Below are 25,768 nucleotides of genomic sequence, written 5' to 3' on the forward strand. Positions count from 1 at the left end.
GTCTTATTTTTACTCCAAAATATGGTAATAAATCTGCAAGAATGTTGTTAATATTTTAAAACTAACCTCCATTCCCAAGAACATATAAATTATAAGAGCTGTCTGCTCTGTCCTCGTGTATTCTGGTGCTTTAAAACAATAAACGAACAGAACGGATTCTGAGGAGTTGGTTTTTCCGTGGGAGCACACAGACTTCTGCCCTGTGCAGACGCTTGGTGAAATAAAAAGCAACGATGTTATATAAAATTGTATTGGAGTAAATTCATTTTGTCAGTTTTCATCTTCAGCCATGTCCGCTTTCTCTTTTCTATATCTCTTAACCTGCCATTATGTTGCTCCCTTGTTTTAATGAAGTACAGGTATTTTGTAGTGTATGTTTCCAATTAAACTATAATTTACATCATATATTACGCACAGCGTAACATATTGTTTCGATTCGTTGTTTTCACATTACGATCACTACTGTATAATTTTGTTGCACCTGAATCCTAAGATAACTGGAATAGTTTTTCCCAAGTGTTCATACTATTTTGACTGAGTATCGATATATTTAAGGTCGGAGCACAAAAAATGGACACCACTTGTATGATTCGATGCCTACGAAGAACAGGAAAAACTATGAAGGAAAAAGTACTTGCTAGAACATAATTGAATATTAATGTTTCAGTAGTGTACACAAAGTTGTAGAAAAGCTGAGTAAAATAATAGTGATCCCCTACTGTACATCATAGGACAATGTGATTTACCCCTCTCGACAGCCTATTTTATAAGCAAGGAACTCGGAATCTTGTCTGCAATAATAACACTATAAGCTAGAATGTAAATTCCTAAAATAAATATTTTACGTAACACGGGTGATTGTGCGAGAGTTATGCCGTTGCTTTTTTTGTAAACATGCATTTTGTGCTTTTCGAATGGAGTTCGTTTGATTCGGAAGTTCGTGTAACAAATTCATGACCCTTTCTTGTCAGTCTCATTGATAGTTTAAAAGTTATGTTAGGTCGTCCAAAATTAGTTAGTGCAAACGTATTTACTTTAATTAGGCTTTACAAATGAATGACTATATCACTTTCTTTCCCGATCTATCTTTACTTCACTTATACCACTACATCCACTAAACAGGAACCTTCCTGTATTCTGAGAACCATTTCAGTAATGTAAGCCACACCTGTCTATACAATACACTTAAAATATATCAATAGCCACACTAGGCTATAATACCTCCTGAACATACAAACAACTTCAGCCACATCTGTCTCATTTCAGTCATCAACTAAATACACATATAAACAATCACCTAGTTACCCTTTTTATTTTCTAAACCTAATTACGTTCTTCTTTTGTTTACGCTATCTGTATACTAACCTTTAGCACTTTTACCCCCCAACATCTTCCTTGGTATCACCTAAAAACGAACTGCACCACCAGACTCCCAACAAGTTAGTTTACATTATATGGTGTCAGAATATAAAATGTGTATTCTATGTATTTGTAGAATTGTTTTCGTGTATTTTAGTTTGCTCATTATGTGATTATATCAAGTAGTGCTTGATAATTCATTGCTTTTATTCATTTATAGAATGGCGGTGTGTACGATTCGCAAAATAATATCTACGAATTTGGTGATAGCTTGGCTCATCCTTGCATAGGATTTTGTGCTTATTGTGGTGCAAGAACCTCTTCATACTGCCGTGGCTGTAATGAATTTTATTGTTCGCAAGCATGCCAAATTCAGGATTGGCCAAAACATCAGCAAGTATGTGATGGGTAAGTGTTTAGGAAAGAAGGATACAGGAGTATCAAACTCGCGTTTTCACTAAATTCCCTTATACTTAAGAGTGAAGATTACTGTCATACGTCAAACATTATTTTATACAAGGTTAAAAACTAGCAAAGTACATTGAGAGAGCAGTTTTTTTTTTTCTTAAAATATGTCTCGTCCAATATAAATATCACGTGACCTTTTGTTTCAAGATAACCTATACCTCAATACCTTTCAACCACTTCTCCGTTACTTTATATTTTCAAGCTAACTTATGGGTAAGTATTTGGAGTCCTATAAAATGACTGTGTCCGTCTGTTGATAAGTATCGGAGCAGAAGCATTGAAAGATAGCAATATATATTAATGTATAATTTTTGGGTTCCATCTTAGTCCTTTTTCAATATTAGAGCAAAAATTGGTATAACAAGAAATCATTTTCTAATAGGAATTCACCGATCTAAAAATAGATTCTATCCCAGTTCTTATTCCTCTGTTAAACTGGGAGTTGAATAAATATGCAAATTTATGTCTTAATATTGATTCACATAGAGCAGAAACAGTTATAGCGAGAAACTATATTTTGGTATGGATTCATTGTCCGAAGAATAGATCTAATTTCATGGTGAATCCTTGTGTTTAGTGATGATGAATTTTCTACTTCCGGTTTTCAATATTGGTTCCTTGCAGAGTAAAAATTATAAGAAAAAAATTTTTTCTTCCATATATATTCAGTATCCCAAGGGTAGATTTTTTATCTGTGTTGAAACTAGAAGTCGTAGATTTGACTTCCGGTTTCATTTGTTGGATTTCCTTAGAGCAAAAACTGTATCAGGGTGTCTATCGGTCACGAGTCATGAAAGTCAAGAAAAAGTCACGAAATTTAGCTTTTAGGTCACTATTTTTTATTTATTTATTTAGAAATATGGTATAGACTGGAAAATTTTGTTCTACAGGTATAAAACGTGAAAATTCACCACCAAAAATGTCTATTTTTGTCTTTAGACCTTAACAAATCGCAAGCAAAGAACGTTTCTATCGCATGCATGAAAATTTGGCCCAATTTGCTCTTCAGAATGTTTCTAATTTTATGGTTTGGAAAGAAAAGGTCACGAAAAAATCACGAAATTTCATTTTGGAATTTGAGTAGACACCCTGTGTATAGAAGCGCGATAGTTTATTCCTTCTTCTACGTCCCGTCTTCCTGGCGTATATTAAAATATTTTTTACCTGGAACATAATTACTTTTAGAATAACTCAGCAATCAAGGAAACTTTTAGATTTAAAAATTACTGGCAAATGTTGTGGATAAAGGCGGTTAGTTGAAAATATATTAATACAAAAAAAAAAAAAAAAAAAAAAAAAAAAAAAGCAAGTGAATATTGATATACACCTGTTTCAAAGCTATGGATAAGCAGATTCATACGCTATATATAAGAACATCCATAAAGGATGGTGAATTTTCAGTAGTCAAATTAGTAATTGTTAGAATACGGATTGATATTCACTAAAATACGTCAAAATATGAATGCAGGTAAGCACTAGCAATTGCTAAAATATGCTGTGAAGAAATAAACTAAAATAAGCAGTACAAAAGTAAATATCCAATCATTGTATTATGTCTTTTGTTGAACAAGTTTATTAAATCTACCAATATATACCAAGTTTGTCACTGTGAATGTGAACCAGTGTTGGGCAAATTTCAGTTGAATTAAAAATTAATCTGTAAATTTAATTGCTGGTTGCACTTAACAGTTGAAATAAATAATGGTCAGTTATTAATTGCATCTGGCCATTAATCAGAATCAATTGCAATTAATCAATCAATCTGTTGAAGGTTATTGCTGTGGAAATTAATTGCAACTAATTTCCACAGCAAGTACTTCAATTGATTGATTTTCATTGATTATTGGCCAATACTGTAGTTCTGTATATATTACCTCATATAGTTGTTTCCAGGCTACCTCGTAGCATATATATATATATATATATATATATATATAAATGAAATATAAAACTGATGTGAATTCATTCTACACCGCTAGACCATTTTGATGATTTTTAGTACATAAGTGAATTTTGGCTAGCCTTTTAGGTTTTTATGTTAGTTTTCTGGGAATGCTTATCGTTAGAGGAGTAGTGATTGAAGCATTCATACCAAAGCTACAGTATGTCACAAGCCCAAGCCCGTCGAAACTCAGTATTAGAAATAAGGGCATCCATGTTCCAGCGGGAGGGGGGGGAGGAGAAGAGCGGCCTTTTCGAAATAAATAAAAATGTATGTAACTATCTTTAGCGGCCAACCCCTCCTAGACCGCTATACTGAATTTAATTACATTTCTTATACATAAGTGGACCATGCCTAGGCTTTTATTACGTTGTCGGCATAAGGGGTGAGAGGTTGGGTGGGAAGAAGTTACATGTAAAAATAATCAAGTGACCGATATTAGTGTTTAATCCATAGTTTGAGGCAGCTGAAATAGATAGTGACACTGCCGATTCCGTCTCTCAAGTTTAGCCCCATCAGCACGATGGTGGAAAGGGCAACATTTACGAATTTTTATCATTACACTTTCATTGAAATGCGTATATAAGTGAGAAAGGGTTCAAATACGTTCTATAAAAATATTCTCCGAGTGTGAAGAATGTGCATTTCTGACAGTAACACCATCAAAGAACAATAGACTTCTAAAGGGAAAAGGTATGAAGAGGGGTAAAGCTTAGCAAAACAGATTTTTGACAAGAAGTCGCATGTTTCAGAAAGAAAGTTTTGTGACAGTCTGTACCTTAAGTAAAAAAAAATTAACGTGATTTCAGATTTTGCCGGGTAACATGCGTAAGATCTAAAAAGTATAAGCACTAGACCTAAATTTTAGTTCTTACACCGTTTAGGTGCAATAAGCAACTATTTCAAAGCAGTATTCAATAATGGTAGGTCATTTGTAACTATTATTTGGACCACAAGTCGTGAAACGGAATATTGCAACTATTCGAGGGAACTTTGCTGCGAAATTAAATTACCCCCTAATTTAGACTTTTCGTATTGATAGCCTATTTTGCTAATCGCTGTTTTACTCGGCCGTTGTTTTAGCAGTCGATGTTTCGTCAAAACGGAAGATTTTTCTAAATTATATAGCATGTAAGAATGTTTTTATTGCAATTTATCCTCAGCGCAGTACCAAGTCAGAGTAGAAAACTGTATTGTTCAGAAATGTTTAATTTAGCCTCAAAAACTACTCCGATTTGGAAAAGGAGTTTACAGTCCTACGTTAGGCAGTTACAGATAGGATTATAGATGTAATGCGGAGTCACAAATATTTACTAATGGACGCTATAGAATACATAACACCGAATAAATTGTATCATTTACCTCTGTATCCAAATAAAAGTTGTATTTTTATGTCGTTTCCGTTCTCTTTGGTACCTGTCTTAATAACACTTCTCGAGATTGCATATATAAGGGTGTAAATGCAGCCTTGAAGTTAGAGAGAAAAGCGAAATTGTTAAAATAGTTTTATTAGGATAGAGAGGTGAGTGGTGTAATTTATTTATAGAAGAAGGTAGTCCATGTTGTTAATTTCAGTTTCTAGCATGCAATTTTGTACGAATCATTCAATTTGTGATCACGATTTACAGTTTTATTCTGATGTTTTAAAATAAGATCTTAACCAATTTTTCGTATGGCTAGATTACTGTTCACTAATTATTGCTGTTATTCACAGATATGTAAATAAACTACGCACAGTTGATCATATGGATAATTCTCGGCTTAGCCTGCCAGGACCAGGCGGAAGAAGTGGCTCACGTCCGGAAAGACGAAGTGTGGCAAGAGCTAAGGAAGAGGATAGAGAAAATTGGAACCAGAAAGAACGATCACAGAACGACAGGAAGAGTATACAGAGTCGGCAAGGTGATCGTAGAAAGGGGGGAGATCGAGATGATAGGACTGAAGATGGAAAGAGTAAAGACAATAGACAAACGGAAAAGAGGAAAGATGATAAAGGAAAAGGTCGCCCAGGTCGCAGTAATAAAAGAAATGTAGAGAATGCTAATACAACTGATGGCAGATCAAGTCAAAATCGAAATCAATCGAGAGGAGGACGTGGACGTGATAGATATAATCAAGAATCGAACGTGAAGAGTGGAGAGGAGGAGCTGGCGTGGGATGAAGAGGTGAAAACAGATACAAACGAAGCAAAACATGATGAATCAGCTGCGGATAATAAGTTGGTTAGCAGCGTCCCTCTTCAAGAGGCTTCTCCTAAAATGTCAAAACCATCACCTAGAAAGGCAAATAGTGAAACACAAAGCAAAAAAGAAAATAATTCAAACCAGAATCGTATTGAGAAAGATGAGCTGGTATCAGAAGAGAAGGTAACTATTATTTCCTACTGTAGTTTTGAAATTCAGCTGTGCTCTTTTCTGTTGTAATTATTGCTGTTTGTATGCATTCATTATAATGCATCATCGTGTAGATTCAAAATAGTTGTTCTTTTGTTAATTGTCTCTTCTTCTACACTTCATTTTCAATTAATATTTACAATTTTTGTTTTTGATTTACTATGCTTTTTCAGTTCACCAGTCTCCAGTTTTATCTTCCTCCTGTGTACATCTACTTTCACCCTGATAACACTCCCTTGACTATATTCCTCTTAGATCCCAACATTCGGCCATCTAGATGCTGTACTTTCATTGGCAGTACACAAATTCCCTGGCTGCTTAGCGAGCTTGAACATCTATAAAATTGCACTTGTAGTAATTCTGAATTTAAAAGATACTAATAAAAACTAGATAACTACCGACTACCGACAGAATGTACTATAACTGAGGGCAGTGGTTCCAAACCTTTCTTAACTGACGACACACTTTACTCAACGCCCACAACATCGCGACACACTTTTAATAATAATAATAATAATAATAATTATACAAGTTTTAAATGTAAGACTAAATTTTTCTGGAGTAGTGACTGTATGTAGTTCTGTTCATTGTTGCTTTCGTTGGATGCGTTGACCGGTACACTCTAAAAGATTAATTTTAACTAATTATTCAAGGTTTCATGATTTTTAAGTTCTAAACCTTCGGGACACTCCATTTATGCCATTGTTGTGGTAACTGAAACAGGAAAGAAAAATGATACTAAATTTCCGATTATGAACGAAATAAATTAGGTATGAGGTAAAATACTCACTGTTATCCATACACCCACATCCGGAATCTGTTTGGAAGAAGCTCTGAAATTCTAACAACCACCACACAGTCCAAATTTAGTGGTTCAATTTCAGTAATTTTAGAGTTTTAATTGGGTGGGTTTAGAGTTTAAAACCTACAGCGGCGACTATAGCAAGGTTTTAATTTTAATCACTTGTGCTGTTAAAAGAAGTCAAGGAAACATGAAGAAGTAAAACCAATGTTTCATACATAATCCCGATAACTATAAATGACCGTCTATATCAGTACGAATGCAATTTTTTTTTTTTTTTTTTTTTAATATATAGAAAAAGGTAAATATACACCAGTTGAAGAAGTGTTCTAAATGGCGAACGAATAGAAAATACATAGCATTTATAAGAAAATGTTTTTAACCCCCCCCCCCAAAAAAAAAACTATGTGGAAACCAAAAGAATATATAGTATTGTGTGAAAAGAGGTATAATGGGCCTCAAAACAGGGACGAGGAAAGGAATTATGGAGTGAAATGGAAACTTCGAGCAGTACAGAAAACAAGAAACCCAATAATTAAGTATAGAATGAAAATAAGATAATTTCTGTGAAATAAACTTATATAAACATACAATAATATTAAAAAACCATGATTAACGAAAAAAGATATAATTAACGAAGTATGGTTGATTTTTTTACATTATATATGAATAGAATAATGGAGAAAGGAATTTAGATGTGAAGCAAAAATTAGAAAATAAACCTAACTGTCCGAACAATAATCTAATGCGAAGTAAGTGCTACTCATGAGTAAAAATAAGATATAAATGAAACAGTTACCTCATAATGGCACAGATATATTGGAAAGTGGCAATTAAGCTTGTCTGTTGTCAAACTAGCTTACAATGCTAGGTTGGATACTGACCATTTGTAATGAAGATCAACTAGTAAATGTGGAACAGCGCGTTGTCGGTACAGTAGAACAAGTAACACTAAGATAGATTTACAATTACCGTGCGTTGAGTTTAAGATTTTCGCTTGTTATGTTACCACCAAAGTAACAGAATTCCTGCAACTCTTCCATCATATAATCTATTTTGATCTTGACCTTAATTGCATATCTCAACTTCTATTTTGCTTTTGTTGAATTTATTGATAAACACTTGTTCCACTACATTTAGATCTGCCTCAAATTTATTCTCGCTTCCTACCAACAGCGCGATATCTTCCTCAAATCGCAACATTTATATTTTCTATCAAACAGTTACAGGATGGTTTATGGTAACAAATTTGCCACCCTTACGACGACGCCAACAGCGCTTGTGCTTGCATCTGTTAGCTGTCACCCTATTTCCACTGAAGAAGACAGCGTTGAAACACAGTTTGATAAAATTAGTTTCCCTTCCCGTGACACACTTCTACAAGACTAGCCGATTGTGTGTGGTTGTCGATAGCCTAGCGCTAGTTTCAACAGGAACCCACAAAAATCCATGGGAGGTGCGTAAGGAAATTTCACGGGAATGTCAGTCATAAGAGGTTGCATGAATTCCCGATTGACGAGCCATATGTGAAGTTTCATTCAAAAAATTTTAGGTACCTACCTCGCTTTGAAGGCCATATTCTGTCAATCGTGTGTAGGCATTTCTAATACGTTGGCTCCGAATAAAAATCTCAGTTGCTCCCTCTCCCCTTAAAAGCCTTCGAGTGTAAGAATATAGATCTTTCGAAGAGAGAGACGAGTGATCAAGGTTGTCTTGAACAAAATTCTACGTTCCGTTGCCGTGTGACTGGACGCCTTGTAGTGGTGATTGACAACGTGAGACGTCGCTTCTATATTAGGATGGAATATCATGGCAACATAGTAGCTCCAAAATATTTGTTTGGTAATAAGCTGCCTTGATTTTAGCCATTTTGTTCACTGAGCATACGAAAAGTTTTTCCATTATAGCAGAGCTAACAACAAAGAGCCGCGTGGAAAACTTTCTACATAATCACTTACCTAGTCAGAACGATCCCTGAAGGGGCTGCGGTGTCTCACAAGAAGGCAGACTTCGGTAAGTGAACTTCGGGGCCATTTTTTGCGAGGAGGTAGTGCACATTTAAAGAGTTAATATTACAAACTGGGAGAGCGCAATGGGCAAAAATAAGGGAGAACCCCCCCCCCAAAAGTTTTCTACTCGCCACATATACTGTTCGACGCGCAAATTTGTAAAGTGACGGCGTGGCAGTGAGTAAAGTGTGTAACTCATATGCAAAGTATCCCGGGTTCGATTCCCGTTCTAGTCAATTCTTGTTTTTTTGCTTCAACTAATAAAGTAACCATTTGCAACTATAAATAAAATATTAATTCACCATATGTTTATAATCACTTGTAAAATCTTGCAATGTTCCATGTTAACTAGCAAGAAAATCTAATCTATTCCGTAAATATACTGATATCACGAGTTAAATTATGGTTACGACAGTCAACGGCGCCGATTTCTCTGTAAATTTGGGGAGGGGGCATTCATAAAAAAATACATGTAACAATAAAAAATACATATTCATAAAAATACATGGGCTCACATGAGCTTGGAGGGGATGGACCCTCCGGCCCCCCATGATCGGCGCCCTTGACGACAGTTGTTGTGTAATAAATGTTCTTGACGCTTCGTGTCTACTTCTGTTGACAGTGAGTGTGCGATTTACAAAGGAGTTGAGGGGGAAAATCCCCTTTGCTAATGCTGGATGTTGCTATAACGAAAGCAATTTCCCCCTCATTCCCGTTTTAATTCTCACACTGTCAACAGATGTAGACACGAAGCTTCAAGAACATTTTTTACACAACGACTGCAGTAACAATAATATTTACGGAAGAGATTAAATTTTGTTCCTAGTTAACATGGAACATCAAAAGAATTTACAAGTGATTGAAAATTTCTATTGTTTTATTCATTATAAACACATGGTGAATTAATATTTTACTTATAGTTATAAATGTCTTGCTACTTTATTAGTTGAATCAAAAAAAAAATGACTCGAACGAGAATCGAACCCGGGATCCTTTGCACTTGAGTCGCTGATTCTTCTCACTCTGCCACGCCGCCACTTGATAAGTTTGCGCGTCGTATGATATATACGTCGATTAGAAAACTTTAAGACTGTTTTTCTCCGTCATTTTTGCCCATTGCGCTCTCCTAGTTCGTAATATTAATTAACTCTTTAAATGTGCACTACCGCCTCGCAGAAAATGGCCCTGAAGTTCTTACCAAAGTGTGCTGCCTTCTTGTCAGTGGTAGAGCATTCACCTCTGGCGCATGGGGTCCCGGGTTCAAACCCTACTCCCGCTAAGTGAACTTTGTGGTGGACAAACACCGTGTGCGTGGGTTTCTTCGGGTTTCTCCCGTTTCCTCCTACTTTCTTCATTCCACTATTTCATTCATTTCTCATCAGTCTCCGGCATAAACGTGGGACGTAAAACTCAGATGTCATTTTCATTTTCAACGATCCCTAAAATCAGAGACGATAACAAATGAACCTTTTTCATTATCTCTTTCCTACAGATCCATAGTCACTTCGGACTTCCACCTGTCCTACAAGGTGACGTTCGTATTAATGTTCGTACTGACATTTTTCGAGTAGTTTTATTCTCACTCTAATATTAGTTTTCAGTATTCGAACAGTTATTCGTATAACGGATATCCGAAGTATCAAATTTTCGAATTTTAACAGCACTAATTTGTACAAACTTCCGACTATTCTTCCTCCCCATACGTGAGGACGGAGCATATTAACCTGTCAGTGCATAAAGTTTCCTATAGGACTTTCCTTACACAGTTTATTTTAGGGTAGGTTTACAACACTTTCAAACATCCGTACCTGATTCTATCTGAAAATTTTTCGAAATCCTGAATTTTTCCGATTTTACTTTCCGGATTCCGGAAAGTAAAAATGCCGGAATTGGCTATTCCTAATTTTTACCAATACTTGTGTTTTAAAAATTACATTATTCTTAATGCAAAATTAACACTTGGTTACTTTGGTTAACAGTTTTAGTTGTTGACTACAAATTGACATCTTTTTACCATCATGTATTTGAAACTCAACTGTCTTTTCAGTAACAGTGGTATTTTTTGAATTATTTGCTCTGTAAATCCGAAGTTGCCAGCTTTTTGGGAACAATAATTTCCTCTCAATATTGTTATAGGATCACACAACAATACTCTGCCCGCAAAAGTTGTGTACATGTAGTTACAATGAATTGAAAAGTAATAAAGACGACATCCGATTTTTCGGATCATAGGCAATTAACTCAAACGTTTTGTACCAGATGTAAATCTTGCTCTTGCTCAGTTCTGCGATCTACGGTCTCCGAAACGTACTGTTTTTGGAGACTGGTTCTTAAAGAAACTCACTTCTTGTACCACATTGAGGATATTCCCGATCTTCTAATAGCTGCGTGCCCAATATTGAAGTCACAGCAACTACAGGTGCCGGTTTTGTTAGGATTCAATACGCTGTTGATCCCTTTCTTTGACACAGAAACCTGTTTTTCATACAATGTGTACTTTTTTTTATATCTGTAACCAAAGTCGGAAACAACACAAATGTAACCCTCCCAAAGGCTGTAATTTTCGGATCCATGAGATAACCCACGCACAACAGCAATCTTTCGTTTGTCAACGTGCAGTATTTTCTGACTATCTCAATAACTTTTTGGACTTGTTCACGCGTGCTGCTACCAAAGGATCGAACTCGTTACCATAAACCTGAAACTACGTATATTCCTAGGTTGTGAGTATATTTTATTATTTATTGCTTCTTTAATGTCGACGTTAAACAAAATTGGTGACTGAGCTTGTTTGGGCCCTTGCATTATAATTAAATATCGTATTGGATAATATATGTTGTAAAAGAAAAAGCTTTGATTATTAAAATTTAGAAAATAAATAAATGCTGTAGGATTTAAACCTGTTGTCACAATAATTTTAACATTAATTTCTTTCTTACAACAGCATGCTTTATATGAAATGGAGAACATGCCACAATACAATAACATTGTCGTTACTGTTCCCGATAGAGATGGTCACATAGTACTATAGGTTCTTACGTAGCGATGGATCATTCGTCGAAGCTTCAAAGTAATGCTGTTCAGTCAGCGATCTTAGTATAGCGCTCTGAGGATCACTTTTATTGATACGAAATATATATATATATATATATATATATATATATATAATAAGCAGTAACAAAAAATCAACTTCCCTCAATGTCTGTTTCATATCGGTAGATTTAAGTATAATTTCTTCTTTGTGAAAGTATTCAGTGATTTGTCAGCCCTTTACGTATATGATTAAAGGTTCCATTTTTAGCATATGTATTGCAAGGTAACTTTTACGGTTTCATTCTTTCCCTGGCTTGGATGAGAAAATCGGTTTACATTTCCCTGCGGATTAGGAATTGCGGGCGCTAACCACTCAGGTTCACAGAGCTAGTTCTAATACATATAAATAAATTGAACCAGTCACCAATATTTCGAAGGGAGTTAGAATTTTAAACAAAATAGCGTAATTATTATTATTTTGTGATGTCAAGTGTAATGTTGAGGTAATTTTCCTGACAGTATTAATTGTATATTTGTTTCCTTCAGTTAGTTCAACAAGACCCAGAGCCAGACGTACTAGAACCATTAACGGATGTGATTCCTTTTGGAACTTTTAGTGAGGTGCGTACAAATCTGTTAATTTTTTAAATATGTTATTTCTTAACATTAAGCTGAAAAGTGCAGATTCTGATTTAATTTTTTGCAGTATTTTTCTTGAAATGTAGATAAACGATATAATTGACTGCATTGTTACTAGTCCCGAGGAACACGTATCAGTAAAACCCAGTGAATATCCGCAAATGTGAAATCCTTAACAGTTGAGGTGGTTTGTAACCCTTGTCTACGATAACATGATTTAGTAGTAGTTTTCAAAGTAAGTCCAAACCTGTGTCGTAAGTCTTGCAACATTTCCAGAATGCAAATAGCATGTGCGTGTGTACGCCGTAATCGACCGTTAAGTGCAAGGACAAAATTGATCCAAAATGTAATGTGAGAAGCGGTTTATTTAACACGTACGCCAACAGTCTATCAGCATCTTGAGTCAGTTTTTAGTGAGTGACTATGAATGTTCAACGTTTGATATATGAATTGTTACTATGTGAGTTCGAACTCGGTCATAACGCTGCGACAGCAACCCAAGACATTTGTTATGCGAAAATGGAAGGTGCAGTGAACCACAGTGCAGCAACTCATTGGTTCGAGAAATTTTGTGCAAGTTGTAAAACAGTCTGTGGTCATACGACACGCCATTGGTGAAACTCCATCCACCAGTACCAGCTTTGCATGTTCCAGCCCACTGCAATGCATTACCTTCTCAAACTCGGGAAAACTATCAGGAGCTGTGTATTGTGCCACATGAGTTGACCCATATCAGGCCCAGAAGAGTGTAGATGTGTGCCCAACTGGTGCAAAACGAAATTTCCGAATTCGTGAGCCTCAAACAGGTACCACTCGTTTGCTCCGTTGTGTTCTTTACACAACTAGCAGTATGGAATCCTAAACATTGCCGATTGTCATTAAAAAAAGAAGTTCTACAATATCACATACAACGTTATACAAAAGGATGAACAAATTCTTTTATTCTTTAGCAAATTAAATTACATAAACAAATTGAATTGTATGATGTGCTCAACTCCACTATGACTAATACACTGATAAGAGCAGGCCAAACGCATAGCTTCCTCTTCTTCATCGCTATGTTCATGTCTGCTCTTTTTTGTACGGAAGAAATAATCCTCTCACCACCGACAGCTACAGATCAGATGTAATGGAGCTTGCTTGCAGTGAGGCAGCAAATGGACTTTTTTCCCCCGTAGAAAGTGCAAGTTTTATAATAATTTAAATCTATCTCGGAGATTCAAAAAAGGGAGGACTGTTCCATTTAGAAATCGCCGCTACTATCTTGATATTGTTGTGAACTGCTTTCTATATTCCTAAAAGTTTCTGTGCTTTTAACAAATGTAGTCCTTACTTGATAAATCTATGTAGCATAATAGTTGCAGTACTAAGTTTTTCGGTGTACCTACCTTAAAATAATAAGTACGATTCTAGGTTCACGTCATATTACTTTTGAATATTGTGGACATTGTATTGCTAATGCCTACCGTAATGTTACTTCAGGTACCTGTTGCCAATATAGAGTAAGCTGTAGTATTTTTGAGAACGTAGTTTGACTGCATATCTAGCTTAAACTACAATTATTATGTACTTGAGTGTATATCAGTTCCTCCTATTTGCGAATAGAATTTTGAGATAAATCCATGGATTCCTCACAAGTAGGCTGCTAAAATTGTAAACCACATGAAATCAAAAGAATAAGATACAGATATATTTGCTACCAACATTCTTCCATTTAGAATGACTTTAGAAAGTGTTCAGTGTGTTTGCAATATTGAAGTTGACTTCTTACACTGATTCCGTTGAATTCCGTTGTATTGGAACATTATTTCCAACTATTTGTCACGATTTGTGTTTAAAATAACTTTGTTTTGAAAATTCTCAAAGTAGATGAAAAAGGCCAGGATTTCGTACAGTCATTTATAAGAAAATTTCAGCTAGTATTTTTGGTCATAATTAACAATGAAATATGCACATTCAGGTTTATTCCGTGCTGGATTAAACAAGAAAATAGGTAGTCTAGTTGTAACTGATTTAAACTGCTTTACAAAATTTTAATCAACGAAAAAGCCAGAAATTAAACTTAAATATAGATGTAAGGAACGTATTTGCTTGAAAGTTAAATTAGTATATTTGTATTCCTTAAAGTTACTAAATAGATCCTAAAAGTAAGGACCAAAACACATTATTCTTTGTGTTATTTCGGAGATCATATAATTTTGAATGCAGTTCTTTTCATTTGCACAGCCTATTTCAACATATAAGGCCATCAACTTCAGTCTGTCAAATCTGTACGGGTGAAGGTCATATATTAATGTAAGGTTAACTAACCAAACAAGTTCGTTTTCTTATTCAGCGAGTGGTCCCGAATTCGGTTTCCGGTGGAGACAGTCGGTCGAAAAAGTGTAACAGCTCTTTCAGGTAAGCCATCCTGAGTGAGACTTTCCTAAGAATTTCTTTATTCACGTCACACACACACCAGGATGAGTGACCCCGCGTAGCGTAGTCGCTAACGCTTTCACCTTCATTGGGAGGGTCCCGGGTTTGATTCCCGATGGGAGCACTCGGTCGAAAAAAGGTAAAAAGCTTTTTGGGGCCAGCCATTCTGAATGGGGTTTTCCTCATTCACACCAGGCAAATGCCGGGGTGGTACCTATCTTACAGGACCAGGACGCTTTCTTCCTTCCCTTTCCCCGGATAGTGTGTTCGCCGAGGGACGTCATCCTTCGTACGTGACGGGCTTAAGACCCTAGTTTCCAGTAATTCCCCTCCCCCAATATATATACCCCTTTTAATAATGAATGGCACTCCCCCCCCCTATAACTGGTGCCAAGTAGCAGTTTGAAATGTTTGTGGATGTGTGCATTAAGATAAACTATAGTATTATCAAACCCCGCTAAATGGTTTTGTTTCTTTCCGTAAGTAGCACATTATAGCCACAGTTGTTCCAACGCGTCAGGACGCTGGTGGACAACTAAAAACCAGCAACATGGAAGCAGACTCACATGGGCAACGGTGGACAGTGTGGTTTCTCTGGAGGGAAGGAGTGAATACTTCAGACATCCACAACAGATTATTAGCCGTATGTTGGGACACAGCACCAAGTCGCAGATCCGTGTTTCGTTGGGTATCTCTGACTTCAAATGAGGCAAAGACAGTGCTGCAAAAAACAAAAGCACTATGCGTCCTGCAACTGCACGCAGACCAAGCAATGCCGCGCGAGTGAATGATTTGATGATGGAGCACAGGAGAATTAAGTTTGAACTAGAGAAAGAAACAGGTCTATCACGGGATTCCCTCTACACTATTATTCATGAGGATTTGAAGCTGCACAAGGTCACCTCATGACCTCACCGTTGCACAAAAACAAAAGCGTGTGGAGATTTGCCAGCAGTTTATGCAACAGTACAGTGAAAATCCGACCGAGTTCTTTGAGCGTCTGGTTACCGTCGACGAAACTTGGTTCCTCTACGAGACTCCAGGAAAGAAACGCCAGTCCATGGAATGGAGGCATACTGGAAGCCCTCGTCCCAAGAAGGCACGAATGGGACTATTTATGCGGAAACAAAAATGGCGATCGTTTTCTGGGATCAGGAAGGGATACTGCTGGTGGAATGGTTCCTTCCCAATACGTTCATCGACAGTGAGAGCTACTGCAGTTGACTGCATAGACTCCGTCAACGCATCTAACAACGCGGACAAGGAAAATGGGGCTGTGGCGTTCTTCTTCAACACGACAGTGCACAGCCACATGTCAGTCGCCAGACAATTGCCACAGTGCATAAACTAGGGTTTGGTGTACTGCCGCATCCTCCATATTCGCCGGATCTGGCTCCTAGCGACTATGCTTCATTCGACACAATGAAAGAGGGCATGAGAGGTAAAAAGTTCAACACAAATGATGAACTCCACGCATTTGTCCGCCAGTAGCAGAGAGATACCACCAAAGAATGGTTTGCTACACAAATAAGGAAGGTTCCAGAACGATGGCAAAGGTGCATAGACATTGCCGGGGAATACCTCTAAAATAAACTGTAATCGTTTGTTCAATGAATGGTTCCTGTGAAAACAAATTAATTGTAGTGCCAATCATTTCTGAACACCCAAGTAGGTATGTATATATAATGTAGACAGTGTATATGAAAAGAACATTACGAGAATATTAAACTGTTAGTGCATTCAGCTTTTCAGAAACTAAAAGCATTATTAACGTAGTCTGTTATTGCATGGTATTGTAATTTTCAACATAAATATTACAACAAAATCTGTTAAGAATTCCATCTAGTATTTGAGAATTGCAAGCAGCAACGAATGTTTCCAAATATATATAATTCTTCCTACAGATGAAATTGTATTTGTCAGTTGAGTAATAGTTAGTATTTATCAGAATATGCGAACGTGTAATAATTGCCTTCCAGATATATTTTGTAGATAATTTGTCAGCTGCTCGATTATGAACTGACGAGTAAAAAATTTAGATTTTTTTCGTAAAAAGCAATAGTTAAGTAACTAGTTACTATTTCCTAATATCTTGTGTATTTCCGTGTTCTTGCAAGTGATGATTTTGTTTTTCCTGTGTGAAAATGCACACTACTCTTTTTTCAGAAGTTAATTCTAATAAAACGTTTACGTTGTGTTCATTGGATTTGATCATGCCAATCTGCTCAAAAGGACGGATTTGTGTAGTTATATTGTTCAATTTCGTATGCAAAAGAAATACTGAATTCAAAAACCTATCGCAAAGTGAAGTTTTCTGTTTTCCTCAGTTTTCAAGAAAATACTGAAAATCTGTGCTACACGTGGACGCGGTCCAAGTTAATTTCGTCAAATTTTTGACTGAAAATCATGTCTTGATCACGAAGCTAGGACGAGGTTGTTCTGAAGTCTTTCATGAAAGAAATGACATTTTTTCAAATATAGAGTATTAAGTTGGTTAAAACTTGTATTTTTCATATTTAATGCCTATATAGAGGATGTGGTCGAAATTTGCAAATGGTATCAGTGTAATCTTAATGTATTACTGCCTTCTGAATTGATTTGGTGTAGTTACACGAGTGAGTTTTGCTTAAAAATGATTCAGCGGTTTATTTTAAATAGAACATTTTTTTACGTTTGTTTGTTTGTTTACGTTTATTATAATTTCTTTCTAGGTAACTGTTACTCATGTAGTTGGAACAGGTGATGTATGGGTTCAGGGAGCCACGGAAAAAATATTTGAAATAATGTCTATCTTAAATCAGGACAATCTCTGCGAAAAAGTAACAGATCCCAAAATTGGAGCATTGTACTCTGCTGTATACGAAGGCTTATAGTAAGTTTATAACTTTTACACTGCACATCTTATTACTTTTAGGCTGAATTGTAGTATTCCGTTAAAAGTAGCGTGACATTCTTACTATGTTCTTTACAGTTCGACGTAAAATGTGACTATATATAGGGTTTTATCAATAAGAAGGTCTGAACTTTAACAGGAGATGGAATGAGAACTACAAGTGGTAAGTTTTAATTACAGAAATAAATCAATAGCAGTATGCTTTGAAGATAATGTTCAAATGTCCTCGTAATCTTCGATAGTTGAAGTGGATTCTCCGCAATTTAGACTCATCTTTGCACGCAGACATTACACGGTAAATTCGCAATGGTGGTTCAATATTCCCTTTCAGTTTATGAATTGTTCGTGGCTTGTTCTCAGACTTGAGTCTATAGAAATAATCCGAATCAAGAGAACCTTTAATCTGTGCGGCAGGTTCACATCACGATTTGTAGACAGCATATCCGGGAAACTTTTCATGTAATAAGTCTAGTGTGTGGCGAGTTATAGCAAATTGGGCCGTCTTGTTGAATTTTGCATCTCTCCATAGTAATTTGTCACAGATGCTACGGCACATAATTGTCAGTTTAATCTCCGCAATCCAGTCAGTGTTGCCAAAACACGATTTCAAAGGTCAAATAGTTGAAATATGATCAGATAATTAAATGGCTGATTTCCGATCATAATTCCCTCAGAAGAGTTGTAGGTTTTTGTATATTACATCCGCATTAAAATTTAAATGATTTCGACTGTTAGAGGCCCGGATCATATAGAAATTTTATAATCTTGGTTTGTGCACGTAACGGTATACCAGACAAGAAGTTGTATAGTAATAAAATAAATAAATAAAATGCTATTTCTTAAATGCATTGATCACTGTAGTTCATAGTATTAAATTTAAAACGATTACTGCTCAGTTTTATATTATTTTTGTTGTGGTTTCGAAACTTAGAGATTTGAAAAGTTATTACAGGCTGAGAGGAAATGAAAAATTATTACAATGTTGTAAGTTGATACTCGAGAAATTATCTTCTGAATCGCATGGTAAAACTTTTAAGTTGTGGTATGATAAGGGCAAAAAACTCGGGTAATTTAGCGTTGTAAAGGAGCATGGTACATTTTATAATCATTAACCTTGATTCACTGGTCTAATGAATTATTAACGATTGATAAAGCTGGTTGCTAATCATTAGCTATATTTCAGAGCCTAATATATGTACTACTTCCGGCATTAACTGATGGCAAATTCTCTCTTTTTCGTACATTTTCTGTTCATTGAAAATCCTGATAACCATCCCCTTTCCACACAACACAAACAGCTGTGTATGTACCAAACCTGTTATTTAAACTAGTTTATGTAGTTTCTATAATTAAAATTATAATAAACGAAGTTATGCAGTAAACATATATCCCGCCATTGTTATATGAACGTAAAAATAATTTGTATTTGCTACCCAAGTGGCTAGGAACATACAAGTAAGTCGATTCTATATAGATTAATTTTCTCCCAAGTTTGTAAGTTTTTTTCTTTTTCTTTCTTCGCAAGCTTGATAGAAAATACACATTTCTAAGGTAAAATTCGAAATCACTTGCTACCGGAAGAAGTTCAATTATATATTAAAAAATTGCAAACGATTGTTCATATCTGTGTTCAGGGAACGTGGATATGAGTGTTTTAATATTACGTTAAAGAGGGCAATGTATTCCATAATGGTAAATCATTCCCTGGTATAAGACGAAAAATTAATTTGATAAAGGAACTTAAGTAGATAGTGTTGCGGTCAGTGCTTAGAAATAGTATTTTATTTTTAGACTTACTAGTATATTTCCATTGTAAGTATGTAAATGAGATTGTATTTTCTTTCAGTTATCGTGCAAAGGTTATATCGTTGCCACCGTTGAAAGTTCATTACATAGATTTTGGTAATGAGGAAGAGTGCACGTTAAGTGATATGAAACAACTTCCTTCCAGTTTAAAGACTATACCACCCCAGGTATGTATATATAAATCTTCTCAACAGAGGTTTTGTCAATTTTTATTCCTCATGAATAGACAGGATTTTGTGGTAAATAAGAATTCGTAATTTCGTTATAAAAAATATGCGTAAAGAGGGATAAAATCTGCGAATAAAAATTCAGTGTAAGAACACTATTATCCTTAGCAATTACAATTATTTTATTTCACCTTAATTTCCACTCATCAATCATCATGACATGAGCTCATGCATTAGAATACTAAACAATATTTGAGTTTTTAAAAAATAACACCAAGCATCACATTGAATAAAACTATCATTTAAAGAAAGAAAAAAAAAACGAAGAGAACATTAATAGAAAAAAAAATAACTAGTGTTCACAGCTTACTTATACAAATAATACGTAATCATTGTTCTGGTGCTTTCTGGTGTTAAATTTCTTCTTTATTACAGTGTAGTCTAATATTACAAAATATACAGATAACTATTTTTTGACGTGCATCAAGAACGTAGTAACCATGATCTTTAATTTCTTGTGCTCTATCGAAACACATTGTGATTTTCGGCATTGTACCGGTTGCTATTCCGTTCAGAAGTACGCGAGGCAAATGGGGGACCACATTCGTTGCAGCCAAGAAAACAAACTGAGGGAAGGCTGGCGCCAGACATCCAGCAGTCCCATATTTCATTGTGGTAGACAAATGTCGAAGTAGTATCGTTTACTCAGTCAAGTATGCAGAAGGGAGAAATAATGGTAATGACTAAATCATAAAAGCGTCGAAAAATTATAACTTCTGCATAAATTTCGTGGAATATCGAGACTTGTTGCAAATTTCGCTAATTCACAGAATGTCGCGTTTAATCGCGAGCGTTATATGGCTAATAGTGAAAAAAATACATATTTTAGGTACACAACATTTTCGTACAAAACTGATAAATTTCGCGTTTTCGCGTGTCGCCAAACAGTAGGACTGTCCAGATTACTACTAAAGCGTAGATTCAAAATATCCGGATGAGCATTATGGATTTAAAAAAAAAAAAAAAAAAAAAGTAGCGAAACCTGTTATCGAAACTTGACTTTTAACTGTGAATACATTTTCTTTAACCTTTCGGTTACCAAGTTTATTCTGCAAAGTAAGGCCGTTACCATTGTTAGGAAAAGGCATATTTAATTCAGGTCCTAAATGGCGCACATTCAAAAAGCTAGGAACAGGATACCCGGAATATATTAAAGATTCAGGAAAGATAGGATTTAGACACATTCAATAACGTTAGTTTTCTCAGGAAGGGTGGGAAATGCTCCTCATGAAGTTATAGTTCTTATTAGGGATGGGCAAAACGTGTTTTTATATAAAAACCGTAAACCGTTGTCTCATAAGAAGGAAACATTTGTTCTCATAAGATGAAACCAATACTGGCTTCCCTAAGAATAGTACTGGTTTTAGTAAAACTAAAACCCAAAACTTTTGGAAAACACAAATTATTCCTGTGGAAATGGAATCAGTTTCTGGAGAACAACGAAACACTATTCTGGTCAGAAATAGAAACAGTGTTGGAAAAAATTAAACCGGTTTCGATAAAAAAAAAGCCAGTTTTGAAAAAAAAAAACCGAAACGGTTCCGGCGAAAAACATTTTTTGAACATTTTCAAACTCCGGTTTTTCCTAAAACCGGTTTTTGTGCCCACCACTAGTTCTTTGTTCTTGCTCGCAGTGCATTATATATTAGTCATCACGGATTTGGAGAATGAAGGGATAGAATAATTAGTAATACAACACAAAGAATACTTAGTCCCTATTTATAGCCCTACCGTCTCAAGTAATCACAGGCTTTCCAATGCTCCTATTTTTCCTATAAACTCCTTTATTTCCTACATTTCAACGAAACCTCCTATATTTTTGTGGCATTGCTACTTCCCCTTGAGAAAATAACATAAGGAAAAAGGTGTAGGTGATTGTCTCCAAAGCAGAGTGGTTGAATGGAGACTTTTTTGTGTCAGTCCTTTTCTGCTTATTGTCTAAAGATAATTAGACCAAACAATATACAGTTAGTGCAAAAAGTATTCATACACCTACAAAATGGAACAAAAAATATAGTTTCGTCATATTCATGAAGTAGTGATTTTAAAGACTTATTTAGGTGTATCAATACTTACTTAAAAACAATTTTCTGATGCGGATCCTTTTCACACTTCCCTTTGGTCGTTGCTTAATACTGGTGAGCTACGCACGAAAACACTAAGAAACTCGTATAAAATTTTGCAACGAGACAATTACCCATTTAGTTATATTTAGGGTAGAATATATGTTCATATAACAATCGGTGTAATTTCCATGTGATTTTCTTTATTATTTCTACCTATTGGATAAATGATATATTCCTTTTTTACAGCTTCACGAAACATAATTTTTTTAGTCGTGATTTCCTATATTTTTTTCAATAGCATTAAGAAAGCCTGGTATATTTTGTGCAAGAATTGGTAATTCTTGCCGTCTTGTCTTCGCACATAATCAGTATTTATTCGGTGTAAGGCACACTGACATTACAAGAAACAAAGGTTCTTCATAGAGTTAAGTAATTATGAAAACTGTTATGATTGAACCCTGTAATGACATTTGAGTTCGGTTAAACGTGTCTGGACATTACCAGCATCTAAGGCAGGCCCGTATCCACGGGGGGGGGGGGCTAAATTTTGGCTGGCCCCCATAAAATTTCACGGTAAGCTTGCAAATGGACTATAATATGGTGATGAAGTGTAATGATTGGGTCGGGCCCTCCCCAACTTCTACCGCCCCCCCCCTAAATTTTTGGACTGGCTACGGGCCTGATCTAAGGCCTTAAGTTTGTCATGTGTGAGGGATGACGTCCCTCGGCGAGACACTATCTAGGTACGGAGGAAAGAAGGAAGCGACCTAGGATCTGTATGTTCTCTTCTGCTCACAAAATTCCAGACTGCCGTCTAGACTGTCCCCCCCCCCCAAAAAAAAATGACGCAAGATCATTACGAATTTCCTTAGGTCCAATTCATTTTCCCTGTATTCTTGACACACACGAGGTTGAATATTGAATGATAATACAAGGTAACCAAAAAGGTTCTTGTTCTTCTAGAGCAGTGATAAACAAAGAGCAATACAGTGGACGGTATGTACCTTTAGGTTTCGAAGTAATCTCCATCAGTATCCAACACTTCTTACCAATGTTCTTGCATCTGCTTAATCCCTGGCGATAAAATTCGTCAGTCGTGGATGTAAAGAAGTCCGTGAATACGTTCCACAGGTGTCCCTCATTTGCGGCGAATCTCCCACGGAGGTGATTGTCGAGGAAATGAATCAGGTAGTTATCTGTTGGTGCACGGAGCGGTGAATATGGCTCATGGCATAGTGTCTCAGTCAAGTTGCTGAATGGTCTCCTGGGTCTTCTTTACCACATGTGGCTTGCTATTGTCGTGCAGGAACAGCACACTCTTGCGATTCACCAATCCTGGCTCCTACCGCAATGCACAGTGCACCGTTTGGAACTGCGGAGAGTAGAGGGCAGCAGTGATGATCTGACAGGTGCAAGGAGCTTATAATGCACCACTTGCCGAGAATCCCACCATAGAGAGAGCAGAATCATTCGTGTGTGCAGAAGTGGTCTTCAGGTGTGAGGAAGAGGGTCATGTGACGAGAACCAACCTCTGGGTTGCTTATCCTCAATGGTGGTTTTCCTACTTATTTCTCCTCTGTCGCCCCTATCGCCCAGTTCTTCGGAACTGCAATCAGCCACTGGTCCTCCAGGTTGGGGGTTGTGCCGGGCCGATCCCCCGGCATCTAAAACTTGCGATCGAGCACTGTTCACAAATAAGCCTCGGATATGGACTGCCTTTTTGGATGACAACCTTGCTGTGGACTTGATATGTTTTTGGATTCGATTGGATGACGCCGGACCCGGAGCCATGGAACGGCGGGGCGAAGCGCATGCGCCCCCAGCAGGACCGGAAGGAGTGATCCCCGGTGCGGGGATCCCCAATGGACCATTGGTTCTTCCCCTAACACGGTGGGACGTGGGTCCTCTCAAGAAGTACCCATCAGTCGGCGGTGCAAGTGGCTCTGCCCCCTTGTCATTTTGACTTCGGGTCATAGTCTAGCTTGCTGACAAGTGTCATGCAGGTAGGACCTGCCAGCCTCGTTGGCCGCTTGAACCATGACGGGGAAGCCGAGAGGATTTTGAGCTTACTTGAAATATGGCTATGCATCAAACACCCTCCCAGGCTACTGGATTAGAGAAGAATGAGGAAAAGCTTGGTCCTGTACCAAGATATCTAATAATCAAAGATAGATCGTCTGACACAGCTGGAGCTTTAAGCAAATTATCACCGTTTATTGTAAATCGCCAGCTTCATCATATTGCTACTGGCACGTTTCCTCCTGGCCACATTAGAAGGTTAAGAAATGGAACCTTACTTGTGCACACGACATCGGACAAGCAATCAAAACTCCTTTTAGCTTGTACCCAATTAGGACCTGTTCCTATTGTGGTTGAGCCTCACCGGCAACTCAACACCAGTAAGGGCGTTATTACCTGTTTTGATTTACGAGACTTACCAGAGGCTGAAATCTGCGAAGAACTTCAGGATTGTCATGTTACGGAAGTACATCGTATCACCACCAAGAAAGCAGGTACGGTGCAACCTACGGATTCTTACATCCTTACGTTTGCCCTACCTGACCTGCCGACGCATTTGAACGTTGCGTATCATAGATTAAAAGTCCGGCCATACATTCCACTACCGATGCGATGCTTCAATTGCCACCATTTTGGACATTCCGCACCTTCCTGCAATGCAGCTGGTCTCTGTGGAAATTGCAGTTCTGCAGCTCATGGTCAGGCCCCATGTGCGGCCCCACCGAAGTGCGCCAACTGTAAAGGTGACCACCCAGCCTGGTCACGTGACTGCCCTCAATTTGTGGCCGAAAAGAAAATCCGAGAACTGATGGTCATCGAAAAGATCTCTGCAGCTGAGGCTAAAAGACGCATCCAACCAAAAGTCACCTTCGGCACTATTTTCTTCTCTTTTGAAGAACAGTCGATCCCAAGGGACTCAGACGGTTGACTTTGCCACACAGACAGATGTTGAGGTTCGCAGTGTGCCCGCCCATCCCAAGGCGTCCCGTGCCACTGCCCCGTCTACAAACTCAGATCTCTCACGCACGAATCAAAAGTCCTCTACTGCTTCGCAACGTGAGCCTCCATCAACGGACCCTTCGCCTTCCAGAAGTGTTAAGCCCACTCTTAAGTCTCACTTCTGCTGCTCAGTCTACTAGTTTTCCATCATCTGCCTCTACTCCATCGATCGCCCATTTTTTGGAGCGGTCCAATAACCAGCCTCCGCCGAAACCTCTCAGTAAAAAAGGAAAGAAAGAAACAACTCCAAGCCCAGGCTTCCAAGGCTGCCTCCACCTCCTCTGCAGCTACTTCTGACAAATCAACGAAGAAAGCTTCACGCACCCAGTCTGCTAGTCCGCCTGGGGCGAAGAAACAGATATATAAATCATATAGCCTCTCCAGTGATAATGAGTCTCTTATGGATGCTACGGTGGAAGAGAAGCTTGATAGTTTCACCCTCGTGGAAGGCTGTGAAAAAAGCCGGCACAGTACTTCGCTTCTTGTACTTGATTCTTGTTGACCATGGCTCTCCTTCAATGGAATTTAAATGGATACTCCACTCACTACGAATAATTCAAGCAGTTATTGACAACGTTTCATCCTATAATCTTCTGTCTTCAAGAAACGCATTTTACATCTACTAGCAACTCTGTTCTTTCTGGTTACAGTATATATCGTCATGATCAGCTTACTATCGGTCGTGCAGCGGGTGG

At 37.2% G+C, this 25,768-nt stretch overlaps 1 protein-coding gene across 8 annotated transcripts in view; it reads left to right on the top strand.

The window, feature by feature from the left end:
- Positions 1 to 25,768, top strand: part of LOC145689111 (tudor domain-containing protein 1-like) — a 187,921-nt gene that overhangs the window by 67,284 nt on the left and 94,869 nt on the right. For all 8 annotated transcript variants that reach the window (XM_081763241.1, XM_081763253.1, XM_081763249.1 and 5 more), the window contains 5 exons: positions 1,580 to 1,767; positions 5,484 to 6,135; positions 12,553 to 12,627; positions 17,775 to 17,935; positions 19,803 to 19,929. In XM_081763241.1, coding sequence (XP_081619367.1) covers positions 1,580 to 1,767; positions 5,484 to 6,135; positions 12,553 to 12,627; positions 17,775 to 17,935; positions 19,803 to 19,929 — 1,203 coding nt within the window. The remainder of the gene's footprint in view (positions 1 to 1,579; positions 1,768 to 5,483; positions 6,136 to 12,552; positions 12,628 to 17,774; positions 17,936 to 19,802; positions 19,930 to 25,768) is intronic.

The sequence above is a fragment of the Thermobia domestica genome, chromosome 1 (assembly GCF_964235325.1).
Source record: "Thermobia domestica chromosome 1, izTheDome1.hap1.1, whole genome shotgun sequence".
Classification (NCBI taxonomy): Eukaryota; Metazoa; Arthropoda; class Insecta; order Zygentoma; family Lepismatidae; genus Thermobia; species Thermobia domestica.